Source organism: Eleutherodactylus coqui, chromosome 12, assembly GCF_035609145.1.
Source record: "Eleutherodactylus coqui strain aEleCoq1 chromosome 12, aEleCoq1.hap1, whole genome shotgun sequence".
In the NCBI taxonomy this organism is placed as follows: Eukaryota; Metazoa; Chordata; class Amphibia; order Anura; family Eleutherodactylidae; genus Eleutherodactylus; species Eleutherodactylus coqui.
The window spans coordinates 23,509,162-23,527,416 of record NC_089848.1 but is presented as its reverse complement, the minus strand read 5'-3'; the positions used below and the strand labels follow the sequence as shown (position 1 = coordinate 23,527,416).

The 18,255-nt window shown below is 53.0% G+C and overlaps 1 protein-coding gene across 1 annotated transcript in view; it reads right to left on the bottom strand.

Moving 5' to 3' along the window:
- CNTNAP2 (contactin associated protein 2) overlaps window positions 1-18,255 on the bottom strand; it is a 1,903,897-nt gene that overhangs the window by 65,278 nt on the left and 1,820,364 nt on the right. Inside the window, exon 21 of the mRNA XM_066585040.1 lies at window positions 14,535-14,628. Coding sequence (XP_066441137.1) covers window positions 14,535-14,628 — 94 coding nt within the window. The remainder of the gene's footprint in view (window positions 1-14,534; window positions 14,629-18,255) is intronic.

The following is an 18,255-nucleotide window of genomic DNA, read 5'->3' as shown; positions in this document are numbered from 1 at the left end:
TGGACTGCGCAAGCGCGTCTAATTTGGCCATTAGGCCATTTTAGACGGCGAAAATTAGGCGGGCTCCATGGAGACGAGGACGCCAGCAGCGGAGCAGGTAAGTGAAAAACTTTTTATAACTTCTGTATGGCTCATAATTAATGCACGATGTACATTACAAAGTGCATTAATATGGCCATACAGAAGTGTATAGACCCACTTGCTGCCGCGGGACAACCCCTTTAACCATGTGCCCTGACATCATTAACCATGTGCCCTGACATCATTGACCATGTGCCCTGACATCATTGACCATGTACCCTGACATCATTAACCATGTGCCCTGACATCATTAACCATGTGCCCTGACATCATTGACCATGTACCCTGACATCATTGACCATGTACCCTGACATCATTGAGCATGTGCCCTGACATCATTGACCATGTGCCCTGACACCATTGACCATGTGCCCTGACACCATTGACCATGTGCCCTGACACCATTGACCATGTGCCCTGACACTATTTTTTTTCTATTATACACATAATAGTCCCACAAGGGGACTTAAACCGGATTCACACGCGCGTAAGCGCATTTCTGCTGCGCAAACATGCCGCATGTTTACGTGGCCCAAATGCACTTATACCCACCTGGGTGTTTATTTGTGTGCGCAAATGTGCAGTGAATTTGCGCACACAACTATATAGGCACAAAAACCACCGTGATTTTGTGCGTATATGCGCCGCTGAATATGCGGGTTTCCTGTGTATGTCGGGCACATTTACATGAGCCCATTGATTTTAATGGACACTTGCGCTGCGCAAATGCGCACAAAATAGAGCATGTTGTGTATTTTTTCACACGACCGAAATGTGTGTTAAATAATATATACATGTGAACTAACCCACTGAAATCAATGGCTTCTATTCACTGCGTATTACGCACGCAAATTTAGCGCAAATCCGTCCGTGTGAATAAGCCCTTAAAGATGTGATTGTTCAATCGCTTGTACAATACATTACACTACTTCTGAAGGGTGGCCCTCAGCATCAGTCTTACTGGGGGCCCTCGGCACACCAGTCCGACACTGCGGGCCACCTACAGTAGAAGTAGGAAGCGGGGAATCCTTGCAGTGCGGCACTTGTAGAGAAAAGACCTCGCAAGATGTCCAAGGCAGGCTCGCGAATCCGTAGTGTTTATTTCTATGCATTAGGTGTAACGACCGTGTCCTACAGGGCCGAGTATTCTGTGGCTGCGGGCTGTAGAGTTTCTTTATATACTTCCCAAGATGCCTCGCTATTGTATCCAGAGTATCCGCAGTCTGCCCGGGTCACATAATATGTAGCTTCTTGTCATAGCTCGGGCTTTGCGTGGCATTGCAGAGGTGTCGGATTATTGAGGACATCTGCTTTTGGGCATTACGGAATAATTACTAAATTAAATTTTCACCGTCAACTGGAAATATGGAGCAGCACTGCCCTCTGCTGGTTATAACTGGTACTACATATCTTCTCTTAATCCTTGCCAGGTTATGCATTTGTGATTGTGAATGCTGTTTTATGTTTAATATACATTCCATTTTTATATCTGTTAAATCTTGACTGTAGCAGAATTGTGTCAAAGTCAAGGCCTGCAGGCCGCATTTGTCCCTCTACTTCACTCTATGTAACCGCTGCCAGCGCTTGCGGCGGGTGCCATCTTGGATTCTCAGTGCCGATGCACCTCTACACCGCTCTGTCCAGCTGCTCACAGGTGGTGGCTCAGCTCTGACCCCCTACCTGGGCACCCTAGCCACCCTCCAGGGTAGGAAGCTTGGTGTTAAAGAGGTGGAAGGGGAGAAACCATCATAGTGCAGAGACCCCCATAGACGTGTAAGGAGTAGCTATATTTAGGGCTCATTCACACAGACGTATGCAGCTTCAGTCCATGAAATATGCAGCATTTTCACGCACTGATACATCCCTATTTGGACCTTCTAGAGTTTTTTGGGGTCTTTTTTGCACGCGTATTCACTGTGTTTTTCATGTGAACAAAAAAAAAACTGCAAGACCTGGTCTCATAGATTTCTCTTGGCTTCATGCGTAGATATGCAGTGAATATACAAGTATCCTGCATATTCAGTGTTGTGTCAGGCGCAGGGTCCGTCAGACAACCGGCCCAGCAGGGTCCGTCAGACAACCGGCCCAGCAGGGTCCGTCAGACAACCGGCCCAGAGGGGACCGTCAGACAACCGGCCCAGCGGGGACCGTCAGACAACCGGCCCAGCGGGGACCGTCAGACAACCGGCCCAGCGGGGACCGTCAGACAACCGGCCCAGCGGGGACCGTCAGACAACCGGCCCAGCGGGGACCGTCAGACAACTTGACCAGCAGGGACCGTCAGACAACTTGACCAGCAGGGACCGTCAGACAACTGGACCAGCAGGGACCGTCAGACAACTGGACCAGCAGGGACCGTCAGACAACTGGACCAGCAGGGACCGTCAGACAACTGGACCAGCAGGGACCGTCAGACAACAGGACCAGCAGGGACCGTCAGACAACTGGAGCAGCAGGGACCGTCAGACAACTGGACTATCAGACAACTGGACCAGCAGGGACCGTCAGACAACTGGACCAGCAGGGTCAGTCAGACAACTGGACCAGCAGGGACCGTCAGACAACTGGACAAGCAGGGACCGTCAGACAACTGGACCAGCAGGGACCGTCAGACAACTGGACCAGCAGGGACCGTCAGACAACTGGACTATCAGACAACTGGACCAGCAGGGTCAGTCAGACAACTGGACCAGCAGGGTCAGTCAGACAACTGGACCAGCAGGGTCAGTCAGACAACTGGACCAGCAGGGTCAGTCAGACAACTGGACCAGCAGGGTCAGTCAGACAACTGGACCAGCAGGGACCGTCAGACAACTGGACCAGCAGGGTCAGTCAGACAACTGGACCAGCAGGGACCGTCAGACAACTGGACCAGCAGGGACCGTCAGACAACTGGACCAGCAGGGACCGTCAGACAACTGGACCAGCAGGGACCGTCAGACAACTGGAATATCAGACAACTGGACCAGCAGGGACCGTCAGACAACTGGACCAGCAGGGTCAGTCAGACTTCTGGACCAGCAGGGACCGTCAGACAACTGGACCAGCAGGGTCAGTCAGACAACTGGACCAGCAGGGTCAGTCAGACAACTGGACCAGCAGGGACCGTCAGACAACTGGACTATCAGACAACTGGACCAGCAGGGACCGTCAGACAACTGGACCAGCAGGGACCGTCAGACAACTGGACCAGCAGGGACCGTCAGACAACTGGACCAGCAGGGACCGTCAGACAACTGGACCAGCAGGGACCGTCAGACAACTGGACCAGCAGGGACCGTCAGACAACTGGACCAGCAGGGACCGTCAGACAACTGGAATATCAGACAACTGGACCAGCAGGGACCGTCAGACAACTGGACCAGCAGGGTCAGTCAGACAACTGGACCAGCAGGGACCGTCAGACAACTGGACCAGCAGGGACCGTCAGACAACTGGACCAGCAGGGACCGTCAGACAACTGGACCAGCAGGGACCGTCAGACAACTGGACCAGCAGGGACCGTCAGACAACTGGACCAGCAGGGACCGTCAGACAACTGGACCAGCAGGGACCGTCAGACAACTGGACCAGCAGGGACCGTCAGACAACTGGACCAGCAGGGACCGTCAGACAACTGGAATATCAGACAACTGGACCAGCAGGGACCGTCAGACAACTGGACCAGCAGGGACCGTCAGACAACTGGACCAGCAGGGACCGTCAGACAACTGGACCAGCAGGGACCGTCAGACAACTGGACCAGAAGGGACCGTCAGACAACTGGACCAGCAGGGACCGTCAGACAACTGGACCAGCAGAGACCGTCAGACAACTGGACCAGCAGGGACCGTCAGACAACTGGACCAGCAGGGACCGTCAGACAACTGGACCAGCAGGGACCGTCAGACAACTGGACCAGCAGGGACCGTCAGACAACTGGACCAGCAGGGACCGTCAGACAACTGGACCAGCTGGGACCGTCAGACAACTGGACCAGCAGGGACCGTCAGACAACTGGACCAGCAGGGACCGTCAGACAACTGGACCAGCAGGGACCGTCAGACAACTGGACCAGCAGGGACCGTCAGACAACTGGACCAGCAGGGACCGTCAGACAACTGGACTATCAGACAACTGGACCAGCAGGGACCGTCAGACAACTGGACCAGCAGGGTCAGTCAGACAACTGGACCAGCAGGGTCAGTCAGACAACTGGACCAGCAGGGTCAGTCAGACAACTGGACAAGCAGGGACCGTCAGACAACTGGACCAGCAGGGACCGTCAGACAACTGGACTATCAGACAACTGGACCAGCAGGGTCAGTCAGACAACTGGACCAGCAGGGTCAGTCAGACAACTGGACCAGCAGGGACCGTCAGACAACTGGACCAGCAGGGACCGTCAGACAACTGGACCAGCAGGGACCGTCAGACAACTGGACCAGCAGGGACCGTCAGACAACTGGACCAGCAGGGACCGTCAGACAACTGGACCAGCAGGGACCGTCAGACAACTGGACCAGCAGGGACCGTCAGACAACTGGACCAGCAGGGACCGTCAGACAACTGGACCAGCAGGGACCGTCAGACAACTGGACCAGCAGGGACCGTCAGACAACTGGACCAGTAGGGACCGTCAGACAACTGGACCAGCAGGGACCGTCAGACAACTGGACTATCAGACAACTGGACCAGCAGGGACCGTCAGACAACTGGACCAGCAGGGTCAGTCAGACAACTGGACCAGCAGGGTCAGTCAGACAACTGGACAAGCAGGGACCGTCAGACAACTGGACCAGCAGGGACCGTCAGACAACTGGACTATCAGACAACTGGACCAGCAGGGTCAGTCAGACAACTGGACCAGCAGGGTCAGTCAGACAACTGGACCAGCAGGGTCAGTCAGACAACTGGACCAGCAGGGACCGTCAGACAACTGGACCAGCAGGGACCGTCAGACAACTGGACCAGCAGGGACCGTCAGACAACTGGACCAGCAGGGACCGTCAGACAACTGGACCAGCAGGGACCGTCAGACAACTGGAATATCAGACAACTGGACCAGCAGGGACCGTCAGACAACTGGACCAGCAGGGTCAGTCAGACAACTGGACCAGCAGGGACCGTCAGACAACTGGACCAGCAGGGTCAGTCAGACAACTGGACCAGCAGGGTCAGTCAGACAACTGGACCAGCAGGGTCAGTCAGACAACTGGACCAGCAGGGACCGTCAGACAACTGGACCAGCAGGGACCGTCAGACAACTGGACTATCAGACAACTGGACCAGCAGGGACCGTCAGACAACTGGACCAGCAGGGACCGTCAGACAACTGGACTATCAGACAACTGGACCAGCAGGGACCGTCAGACAACTGGACCAGCAGGGACCGTCAGACAACTGGACCAGCAGGGACCGTCAGACAACTGGACCAGCAGGGACCGTCAGACAACTGGAATATCAGACAACTGGACCAGCAGGGACCGTCAGACAACTGGACCAGCAGGGTCAGTCAGACAACTGGACCAGCAGGGACCGTCAGACAACTGGACCAGCAGGGTCAGTCAGACAACTGGACCAGCAGGGTCAGTCAGACAACTGGACCAGCAGGGACCGTCAGACAACTGGACCAGCAGGGACTGTCAGACAACTGGACTATCAGACAACTGGACCAGCAGGGACCGTCAGACAACTGGACCAGCAGGGACTGTCAGACAACTGGACCAGCAGGGACCGTCAGACAACTGGACCAGCAGGGACCGTCAGACAACTGGAATATCAGACAACTGGACCAGCAGGGACCGTCAGACAACTGGACCAGCAGGGACCGTCAGACAACTGGACCAGCAGGCACCGTCAGACAACTGGACCAGCAGGGACCGTCAGACAACTGGACCAGCAGGGACCGTCAGACAACTGGACCAGCAGGGTCAGTCAGACAACTGGACCAGCAGGGTCAGTCAGACAACTGGACCAGCAGGGACCGTCAGACAACTGGACCAGCAGGGACCGTCAGACAACTGGACCAGCAGGGACCGTCAGACAACTGGACCAGCAGGGACCGTCAGACAACTGGACCAGCAGGGACCGTCAGACAACTGGACCAGCAGGGACCGTCAGACAACTGGACCAGCAGGGTCAGTCAGACAACTGGACCAGCAGGGACCGTCAGACAACTGGACCAGCAGGGACCGTCAGACAACTGGACCAGCAGGGACCGTCAGACAACTGGACCAGCAGGGACCGTCAGACAACTGGACCAGCAGGGACCGTCAGACAACTGGACCAGCAGGGACCGTCAGACAACTGGACTATCAGACAACTGGACCAGCAGGGACCGTCAGACAACTGGACCAGCAGGGTCAGTCAGACAACTGGACCAGCAGGGTCAGTCAGACAACTGGACCAGCAGGGACCGTCAGACAACTGGACCAGCAGGGACCGTCAGACAACTGGACCAGCAGGGACCGTCAGACAACTGGACTATCAGACAACTGGACCAGCAGGGACCGTCAGACAACTGGACCAGCAGGGACCGTCAGACAACTGGACTATCAGACAACTGGACCAGCAGGGACCGTCAGACAACTGGACCAGCAGGGACCGTCAGACAACTGGACCAGCAGGGACCGTCAGACAACTGGACCAGCAGGGACCGTCAGACAACTGGAATATCAGACAACTGGACCAGCAGGGACCGTCAGACAACTGGACCAGCAGGGTCAGTCAGACAACTGGACCAGCAGGGACCGTCAGACAACTGGACCAGCAGGGACCGTCAGACAACTGGACCAGCAGGGACCGTCAGACAACTGGACCAGCAGGGACCGTCAGACAACTGGACCAGCAGGGACCGTCAGACAACTGGACCAGCAGGGACCGTCAGACAACTGGACCAGCAGGGACCGTCAGACAACTGGACCAGCAGGGTCAGTCAGACAACTGGACCAGCAGGGACCGTCAGACAACTGGACCAGCAGGGACCGTCAGACAACTGGAATATCAGACAACTGGACCAGCAGGGACCGTCAGACAACTGGACCAGCAGGGACCGTCAGACAACTGGACCAGCAGGGACCGTCAGACAACTGGACCAGCAGGGACCGTCAGACAACTGGACCAGCAGGGACCGTCAGACAACTGGACCATCAGACAACTGGACCAGCAGGGACCGTCAGACAACTGGACCAGCAGGGACCGTCAGACAACTGGACTATCAGACAACTGGACCAGCAGGGACCGTCAGACAACTGGACCAGCAGGGACCGTCAGACAACTGGACCAGCAGGGACCGTCAGACAACTGGACCAGCAGGGACCGTCAGACAACTGGAATATCAGACAACTGGACCAGCAGGGACCGTCAGACAACTGGACCAGCAGGGTCAGTCAGACAACTGGACCAGCAGGGACCGTCAGACAACTGGACCAGCAGGGACCGTCAGACAACTGGACCAGCAGGGACCGTCAGACAACTGGACCAGCAGGGACCGTCAGAGAACTGGACCAGCAGGGACCGTCAGACAACTGGACCAGCAGGGACCGTCAGACAACTGGACCAGCAGGGACCGTCAGACAACTGGACCAGCAGGGTCAGTCAGACAACTGGACCAGCAGGGACCGTCAGACAACTGGACCAGCAGGGACCGTCAGACAACTGGACCAGCAGGGACCGTCAGACAACTGGACCAGCAGGGACCGTCAGACAACTGGACCAGCAGGGACCGTCAGACAACTGGACCAGCAGGGACCGTCAGACAACTGGACCAGCAGGGACCGTCAGACAACTGGACTATCAGACAACTGGACCAGCAGGGACCGTCAGACAACTGGACCAGCAGGGTCAGTCAGACAACTGGACCAGCAGGGTCAGTCAGACAACTGGACAAGCAGGGACCGTCAGACAACTGGACCAGCAGGGACCGTCAGACAACTGGACTATCAGACAACTGGACCAGCAGGGTCAGTCAGACAACTGGACCAGCAGGGTCCGTCAGACAACTGGACCAGCAGGGACCGTCAGACAACTGGACCAGCAGGGACCGTCAGACAACTGGACCAGCAGGGACCGTCAGACAACTGGACCAGCAGGGACCGTCAGACAACTGGACCAGCAGGGACCGTCAGACAACTGGACCAGCAGGGACCGTCAGACAACTGGACCAGCAGGGACCGTCAGACAACTGGACCAGCAGGGACCGTCAGACAACTGGAATATCAGACAACTGGACCAGCAGGGACCGTCAGACAACTGGACCAGCAGGGTCAGTCAGACAACTGGACCAGCAGGGACCGTCAGACAACTGGACCAGCAGGGTCAGTCAGACAACTGGACCAGCAGGGTCAGTCAGACAACTGGACCAGCAGGGTCAGTCAGACAACTGGACCAGCAGGGACCGTCAGACAACTGGACCAGCAGGGACCGTCAGACAACTGGACTATCAGACAACTGGACCAGCAGGGACCGTCAGACAACTGGACCAGCAGGGACCGTCAGACAACTGGACTATCAGACAACTGGACCAGCAGGGACCGTCAGACAACTGGACCAGCAGGGACCGTCAGACAACTGGACCAGCAGGGACCGTCAGACAACTGGACCAGCAGGGACCGTCAGACAACTGGAATATCAGACAACTGGACCAGCAGGGACCGTCAGACAACTGGACCAGCAGGGACCGTCAGACAACTGGACCAGCAGGGACCGTCAGACAACTGGACCAGCAGGGACCGTCAGACAACTGGACCAGCAGGGACCGTCAGACAACTGGACCAGCAGGGTCAGTCAGACAACTGGACCAGCAGGGTCAGTCAGACAACTGGACCAGCAGGGACCGTTAGACAACTGGACCAGCAGGGACCGTCAGACAACTGGACCAGCAGGGACCGTCAGACAACTGGACCAGCAGGGACCGTCAGACAACTGGACCAGCAGGGACCGTCAGACAACTGGACCAGCAGGGACTGTCAGACAACTGGACCAGCAGGGACCGTCAGACAACTGGACCAGCAGGGACCGTCAGACAACTGGACCAGCAGGGACCGTCAGACAACTGGACTATCAGACAACTGGACCAGCAGGGACCGTCAGACAACTGGACCAGCAGGGTCAGTCAGACAACTGGACCAGCAGGGTCAGTCAGACAACTGGACCAGCAGGGACCGTCAGACAACTGGACCAGCAGGGACCGTCAGACAACTGGACCAGCAGGGACCGTCAGACAACTGGACTATCAGACAACTGGACCAGCAGGGACCGTCAGACAACTGGACCAGCAGGGACCGTCAGACAACTGGACTATCAGACAACTGGACCAGCAGGGACCGTCAGACAACTGGACCAGCAGGGACCGTCAGACAACTGGACCAGCAGGGACCGTCAGACAACTGGACCAGCAGGGACCGTCAGACAACTGGACCAGCAGGGACCGTCAGACAACTGGAATATCAGACAACTGGACCAGCAGGGACCGTCAGACAACTGGACCAGCAGGGTCAGTCAGACAACTGGACCAGCAGGGACCGTCAGACAACTGGACCAGCAGGGACCGTCAGACAACTGGACCAGCAGGGACCGTCAGACAACTGGACCAGCAGGGACCGTCAGACAACTGGACCAGCAGGGACCGTCAGACAACTGGACCAGCAGGGACCGTCAGACAACTGGACCAGCAGGGTCAGTCAGACAACTGGACCAGCAGGGACCGTCAGACAACTGGACCAGCAGGGACCGTCAGACAACTGGAATATCAGACAACTGGACCAGCAGGGACCGTCAGACAACTGGACCAGCAGGGACCGTCAGACAACTGGACCAGCAGGGACCGTCAGACAACTGGACCAGCAGGGACCGTCAGACAACTGGACCAGCAGGGACCGTCAGACAACTGGACCATCAGACAACTGGACCAGCAGGGACCGTCAGACAACTGGACCAGCAGGGACCGTCAGACAACTGGACTATCAGACAACTGGACCAGCAGGGACCGTCAGACAACTGGACCAGCAGGGACCGTCAGACAACTGGACCAGCAGGGACCGTCAGACAACTGGACCAGCAGGGACCGTCAGACAACTGGAATATCAGACAACTGGACCAGCAGGGACCGTCAGACAACTGGACCAGCAGGGTCAGTCAGACAACTGGACCAGCAGGGACCGTCAGACAACTGGACCAGCAGGGACCGTCAGACAACTGGACCAGCAGGGACCGTCAGACAACTGGACCAGCAGGGACCGTCAGACAACTGGACCAGCAGGGACCGTCAGACAACTGGACCAGCAGGGACCGTCAGACAACTGGACCAGCAGGGACCGTCAGACAACTGGACCAGCAGGGACCGTCAGACAACTGGACCAGCAGGGACCGTCAGACAACTGGACCAGCAGGGACCGTCAGACAACTGGACCAGCAGGGTCAGTCAGACAACTGGACCAGCAGGGACCGTCAGACAACTGGACCAGCAGGGACCGTCAGACAACTGGACCAGCAGGGACCGTCAGACAACTGGACCAGCAGGGACCGTCAGACAACTGGACCAGCAGGGACCGTCAGACAACTGGACCAGCAGGGACCGTCAGACAACTGGACCAGCAGGGACCGTCAGACAACTGGACCAGCAGGGACCGTCAGACAACTGGACTATCAGACAACTGGACCAGCAGGGACCGTCAGACAACTGGACCAGCAGGGTCAGTCAGACAACTGGACCAGCAGGGTCAGTCAGACAACTGGACAAGCAGGGACCGTCAGACAACTGGACCAGCAGGGACCGTCAGACAACTGGACTATCAGACAACTGGACCAGCAGGGTCAGTCAGACAACTGGACCAGCAGGGTCAGTCAGACAACTGGACCAGCAGGGACCGTCAGACAACTGGACCAGCAGGGACCGTCAGACAACTGGACCAGCAGGGACCGTCAGACAACTGGACCAGCAGGGACCGTCAGACAACTGGACCAGCAGGGACCGTCAGACAACTGGACCAGCAGGGACCGTCAGACAACTGGACTATCAGACAACTGGACCAGCAGGGACCGTCAGACAACTGGACCAGCAGGGTCAGTCAGACAACTGGACCAGCAGGGTCAGTCAGACAACTGGACAAGCAGGGACCGTCAGACAACTGGACCAGCAGGGACCGTCAGACAACTGGACTATCAGACAACTGGACCAGCAGGGTCAGTCAGACAACTGGACCAGCAGGGTCAGTCAGACAACTGGACCAGCAGGGACCGTCAGACAACTGGACCAGCAGGGACCGTCAGACAACTGGACCAGCAGGGACCGTCAGACAACTGGACCAGCAGGGACCGTCAGACAACTGGACCAGCAGGGACCGTCAGACAACTGGACCAGCAGGGACCGTCAGACAACTGGACCAGCAGGGACCGTCAGACAACTGGACCAGCAGGGACCGTCAGACAACTGGAATATCAGACAACTGGACCAGCAGGGACCGTCAGACAACTGGACCAGCAGGGTCAGTCAGACAACTGGACCAGCAGGGACCGTCAGACAACTGGACCAGCAGGGTCAGTCAGACAACTGGACCAGCAGGGTCAGTCAGACAACTGGACCAGCAGGGTCAGTCAGACAACTGGACCAGCAGGGACCGTCAGACAACTGGACCAGCAGGGACCGTCAGACAACTGGACTATCAGACAACTGGACCAGCAGGGACCGTCAGACAACTGGACCAGCAGGGACCGTCAGACAACTGGACTATCAGACAACTGGACCAGCAGGGACCGTCAGACAACTGGACCAGCAGGGACCGTCAGACAACTGGACCAGCAGGGACCGTCAGACAACTGGACCAGCAGGGACCGTCAGACAACTGGAATATCAGACAACTGGACCAGCAGGGACCGTCAGACAACTGGACCAGCAGGGTCAGTCAGACAACTGGACCAGCAGGGACCGTCAGACAACTGGACCAGCAGGGACCGTCAGACAACTGGACCAGCAGGGACCGTCAGACAACTGGACCAGCAGGGACCGTCAGACAACTGGACCAGCAGGGACCGTCAGACAACTGGACCAGCAGGGTCAGTCAGACAACTGGACCAGCAGGGACCGTCAGACAACTGGACCAGCAGGGACCGTCAGACAACTGGACCAGCAGGGACCGTCAGACAACTGGACTATCAGACAACTGGACCAGCAGGGACCGTCAGACAACTGGACCAGCAGGGTCAGTCAGACAACTGGACCAGCAGGGACCGTCAGACAACTGGACCAGCAGGGACCGTCAGACAACTGGACCAGCAGGGACCGTCAGACAACTGGACTATCAGACAACTGGACCAGCAGGGACCGTCAGACAACTGGACCAGCAGGGACCGTCAGACAACTGGACCAGCAGGGACCGTCAGACAACTGGACCAGCAGGGACCGTCAGACAACTGGACTATCAGACAACTGGACCAGCAGGGACCGTCAGACAACTGGACCAGCAGGGTCAGTCAGACAACTGGACAAGCAGGGACCGTCAGACAACTGGACCAGCAGGGACCGTCAGACAACTGGACTATCAGACAACTGGACCAGCAGGGTCAGTCAGACAACTGGACCAGCAGGGTCAGTCAGACAACTGGACCAGCAGGGACCGTCAGACAACTGGACCAGCAGGGACCGTCAGACAACTGGACCAGCAGGGACCGTCAGACAACTGGACCAGCAGGGACCGTCAGACAACTGGACCAGCAGGGACCGTCAGACAACTGGACCAGCAGGGACCGTCAGACAACTGGACCAGCAGGGACCGTCAGACAACAGGACCAGCAGGGACCGTCAGACAACTTGACCAGCAGGGTCCAGGCAGTTGAATGCACCATTGATTGCCCATCACTGAATATGCGATCAATGACCACTAGATATTTGGAAGTGACATATAACACTAACCTACAAGCAGCAGATACTGGAGGTGTCACTGACCAACAGAAAGCAGAATTTGGCAGAGCTACAGTATCTCACAGCTATTACCTATAATAATTTGATTATATATTGCTGATTATCACAACCTGAGATGTAACTTGAGGTTCCAATGAAAATCTGTAACAGGGCCCCCAGCCATGTGAGAGAAGAACCTCTCAGCCCCCTCAGAGCTTGGGGCAACTGCTACATCTGCACCCAGTGGCGTGCATACAGTTATAGCCCCGTTCTTTCCCTTAATGACGCTTAGTTAGGCGAAACATGTCGAGGGCTAGTAGCTACAGTTTAGCTCAGGCCTTTACTGCTGCCCATGTGTAGGATTGTGGCGGCGCTCCATCCCTCCATAGTCTAGCCTCATAGGAGTCAGCTTGGGGACCTCCCCATTTCTATACCATTATGGCCTGATCTACGATCCATGAATACTTTAATCTATAGGAGCTGTGAGAGTCTTATAATTGGGGGTCATAACCAACAGGATTTTGGTTGCCCTGTGGCAACTTTGTTTATCTCTTAGTTTAACAGTCTGGTGTGACCCCAGGTAGTCCTTGAATTATTTGTTCCATAGAAGAGTTGAGGCCCCATGACAAATATTTTAATTGCCCCCCTCATTGTAGCGTCCAGTTTTGCCACCCAGGACAGCAGTTTGCTTCTTATTCTATGCCCATTAGGCCGGACTCACATGAATGGGTCGGATTCCCAGTTGAAGTTGCAAGTGTTTCCTCTGCTCATGCACAATGTTATTTGCATATGGGCGACACAACACTTGCATCCATTGACTTTAATGGGGGCTGTCCGCGTGGAATCTGCTCTAATATGCAGCATGCTATGATCTTTCTTCTGCTCCTGGAATACGCAATTCCTATCTGTGAGTGAGGATGAAAAAGCATAAATGCATGCCTTTCGGTGCACGTGTTATACCGCGGATCTGCCACATGGACAGTGGTCACAGACTCTGCAATTGAAACTCACCCGTGTATTAAAGTTACCCCTGGGCAAATTCTGCAATGCAGTTTCTCTTTAGAGGAAGGTCTTGCATATGGTCTTGCTATCCAGTAGCAAAGGGCATGGTGCAATCACAGCTTGGGTCCCCTCTCTGCAAGGGCCCCTTAGCATTTATGGTCTGCACCCCCTATAGCTACATTCCTGGTCACAGCTTTGATGCTATTGAATTGTGATGCCCATCGGGTTCAGAACTGCTAGGCTAAGCCAGTTTGCACTAGCGCTCAGCCAAGACTCTTCTCCGGGTTAGAGCTATACATAAAATAACCAGCTCATATGCTCAATAATAACCATGACGCTCCCCTAGCTGATCAGCGATCTAAATGCCCTCTCTTGATGAAGAGATATATTGAAGACTGTCGGAGGTGCTAGGCGATAGATGTGTCTGCCATTGGGGAGCTCGAGCCCTCCGCAGTATTTACCTCCGTAATTACTTCTTGCTGATGCTCTCAATGTGATCTATAAAGCAGAGTCCTAGTGAATGTGACACCATCCCGCAGAGCCCGTATTTCATGATTGTGAACACGTCACTTACCCAACACTCTTCCCAGGAATAGGGCCTTGGGTCCATTAAACTGAGTCTCCGAAGAAAGAGGAAGGCTGAACGTTGCTGGAGAGTAATGATCGAGCTGAGAAACAGGAAGAAGAGAGAAACCAGAGGAAAGTGAGGCAGGAGCTTCCATAAGACCCGCTGACATTATATTTCATCACATCAGCTCTTTTTAATATCACATTTTCCTGATCAGCCCTTTCCCAATACATCTCTGACCACAAGAAGAATGAACGTCCTTGAGAATGAAGGTGAGCCATTCATCTATCAAGCAGAGACCGTCTCCTCCTGGGGCTTCTTAAGCAAGATGGGTGCGATGCAACTCATATGCAGCTTGAAGTTCTAAGCAGAATCCTTTATACTTTGCTACATTGAAACACTGTACCTTTAAATTTAACCCCTTAAGGACATAGCTTATTTTGGCCATAAGGACGCAGCAATTTTTTTTTGTTTGGAGATTTTAATATCCACTTTTTAAAAGCCATAACTTTTTTTTTCCGTTGGCATGGCCGTAGGAGATTTGGTTTTTGCATAATGAGCTGGAGTTTTTATTGGTACCATTTGATGGGTATGTATAATGTACTGTAAAACTTTTATGAAATGTTTTTAGAGGGCAGGGGGGAAAAAACACCTCAATTCTGCCATCGCTTTTGCCTTTTTTTTTAGTACAGTGTTCATAGTGCAGCATAAATGGCACGATATATTTTTTCTGTGGGTTGGTTTCGATTATGACAATACCAAGATTACATTTTTTAGTTTTTTCGACTTTTCTACTTTTTTGGAAATTATTTTTCTTTGTATCGCTGCATTTTTTCCCCATCAACGGAGCTCTGTGAGGGCTTGTTTTTGCATGATGAATGTTTTGGGGGTTTTTTGGCACCACTTAGGGGCTCAAATGCTTTTTTTGATCACTTTAACTGCATTTTTTCGGAAAGTAAAGTGAACAAAATAAACACTTTTGCTCCGTTTTTTTTCTTTTACAATTTCTTTTAATACAGTTTTTGCAATAGAGGATAAATAGCCAAGCATGTGCATTTTTATTTTAAAATTTTTTTTTTAACAAAAGGAAAGTGGGCAAAAAGGTTTTTCAACAATTTTTTCCACTATTTTTATTTATTTTTTACACACTTGCTACAACTGTCTGCTTTGGACAGTTTTCTTTTGTTAGAAAGGTCCTCCAACAATAAGCTGCCTCAGCAATCAGCTGTACTCTGTATGGAAACTCAGGGGAAATGAAGCATTACACAGTGTTCATTATAAAGGAGGACCCCACAAACCTGTATAACGTCCAGGTTTGTGGGGTCCTCCTGATTGAGAGATGGTCCAGTAGATAAGGGCCTGAACAGAGGTACCCCTGCCTATTATAAGATATTCTGAAAATTGGTTTCCTAAACCAGGCAGTAAAATGTTCACTAATCTGTCACCAAACTTTGCATGAATCAGCAGAACACGTGAATGTATGAAACTTTGTATCTTATCAGAGGAAAGTTCTTCTCTTTCCACTTTTGAGGTTCCTTGGCTCCTCCCTCCTAAACTGTTTACTAACTCTTTAAGTGGCCCTCCAGTTTCAGGAGAAAGGTCTGTCTCATCACCGGAGGGGGATATATCACCTGCATTTGTTCTTCTCTGCTGCCCCTCTGATTTGTCAGTTCCAGGTACCATTTTAATCCCCACAGTTCAATGGTAGTGTTAAACTACCAAAGTACCATACCTGTTCTCTGATTGGCAGATCTGTTCATGTGATCAGTAATGGCCAATCAGAAAGCGGCGCACATTAGGTAGTTAAAAAATTGCTGCAGCAATCTAAGATGACCAAAAACAGGTTCCAGAACTGCTGACAGCATAGAAGAACAGCTACACATAATATACCCTCCTCCCTCTCCTGTCCCGGAAAATGATTTTTTCCTGAAACTTCCTGGTCACTTTGAAAATGCTAAAATTGTTCTTGGACTAACAATTGACTGACAAATCAGATTACATGCTGCTGATAGAAGACTATCGAGAGAGGACGAGGAAGGCTGAGTTGAGTGATAGAGAAGCAGAGAGACGCACACAGATAGATGTGTAGCTGTAGCTAATAGTGTTTTGCTGTTTCGCAGCTACTGGAATCACAGCTATACTATATGTACTTCTCTACAATGTCTTCCATGCTGCTGCCTATAAAGGATAATGATAGGGGAGCAGGATCTCCTCTTCTCTGTGTGCAGTGTATAGGAGATATCATAGCAGCTAATCTCTACCCACCAGCTCAGGAAAAAGGGAAAATTAGAGGTGCAGTCTGCAGAAGGGAAAACTGCTAATAACTACAGGATACAAGTCATATGATGGTCAGCAACAGTGTTATCTTTAATGTACACACAGCAGCTTATTAGTCAGCTGAAACGACAGGCAAGCTTTAGGCCAAATACACACAGGTGGAAATTCCATGGTGGGATTTCCCACAGAATTTCCGCCCATGCACGCTGCTATAGGATTGCATTAGATAATACAATCCTATGCAGACAGCCGCGATTTGACCGTGTGAAAACTCGCGCGATAAACAAATCGCAGCATGTCCTATTTCTGTGCGGGACTCCCAGAGGCCCGTACAGAAATATCATGGTTGATGCATCGGCTCTGCTCTGTGCATGTGCCAGCTAGACGTCAGCTGGCACACGGCAGAGCGGGGAGCAGGTGAGCCGCGGTGGTCATGGCTCGCATCTCGCTGCAAGAATTCTTGCAGCGGAATCCGACCCAGCCGTCTGTAGGAGGCTTTAAGTACAGATTGGAAAGTCTGTCTATTTATGGTGATCACCTTGGGAAGAGTGTGGGGGTTTCGACTTCGAGTGACTTTTTGGCCTCAAGTTTGTTATTCTGTGCAGATGCCATAAATTTTAATTTGTTTTGACCAGTAAATATTGATACATCGGCCACATTATAGCGAATGAGAACTAGCATTTTTAGACTGCACAGTTTTTTTTTAAACTGCAGCAAACGCTCTCTATTATATTTACCACCAACACATAATAGCACACAGTAAATCATAAATTATCATGCTGTTTCATTAGAATTCACTTTTTTAAATATGCCGGCGGTGCAAATTAATAATGCATTAAAATCACAATAAAAATCCATGTTAATTTCTTGCGGCTTCAGACCGTAAAATAAACTTCATTTAAAAGCTTGTGGGTTTCTGCTGTTCAGGATCTTCAGGTTATTGTTCGCGGCTTCTGCAAGAACGAAAATGGAGATTCTCTACAGACTGAATTATTACCTTTCTGCTGCAGTTTTTGCAGTGATTTGCACCAGGCAATAATATGCCCATGAACAGTTGTCAGATTTACACTCCCGCACACGCATGTTAATATGATTCACGGGACCTAGTCATGGGCCTTAACTGCTTTTCAAACAGCAATACTTGAGTCTTAGAGCAGCTGTGATGCTGCCCCTGTTTCATGGTGTGACAATCCCCTTATATATCCTATGAAGTATATTACTGGAGTTCTCTACTGTCCCTTTTCAATAGAAGCTCATAGAAGTCCAAATGAGATGCAACACTAGCACCATCTAGTGGCCATTACGTAACTTGTTGCGCGCTATTCTAGTGATTTCAATGGTTTCACGATTCCTGCGTCTTAATACTGTGTGCAAGAAAAGTTCGGACTTGCCCCCTCTTTTTCGTACCATGTCTACCCTACATGCGAGAAAGATAAGACAGGACCTATTT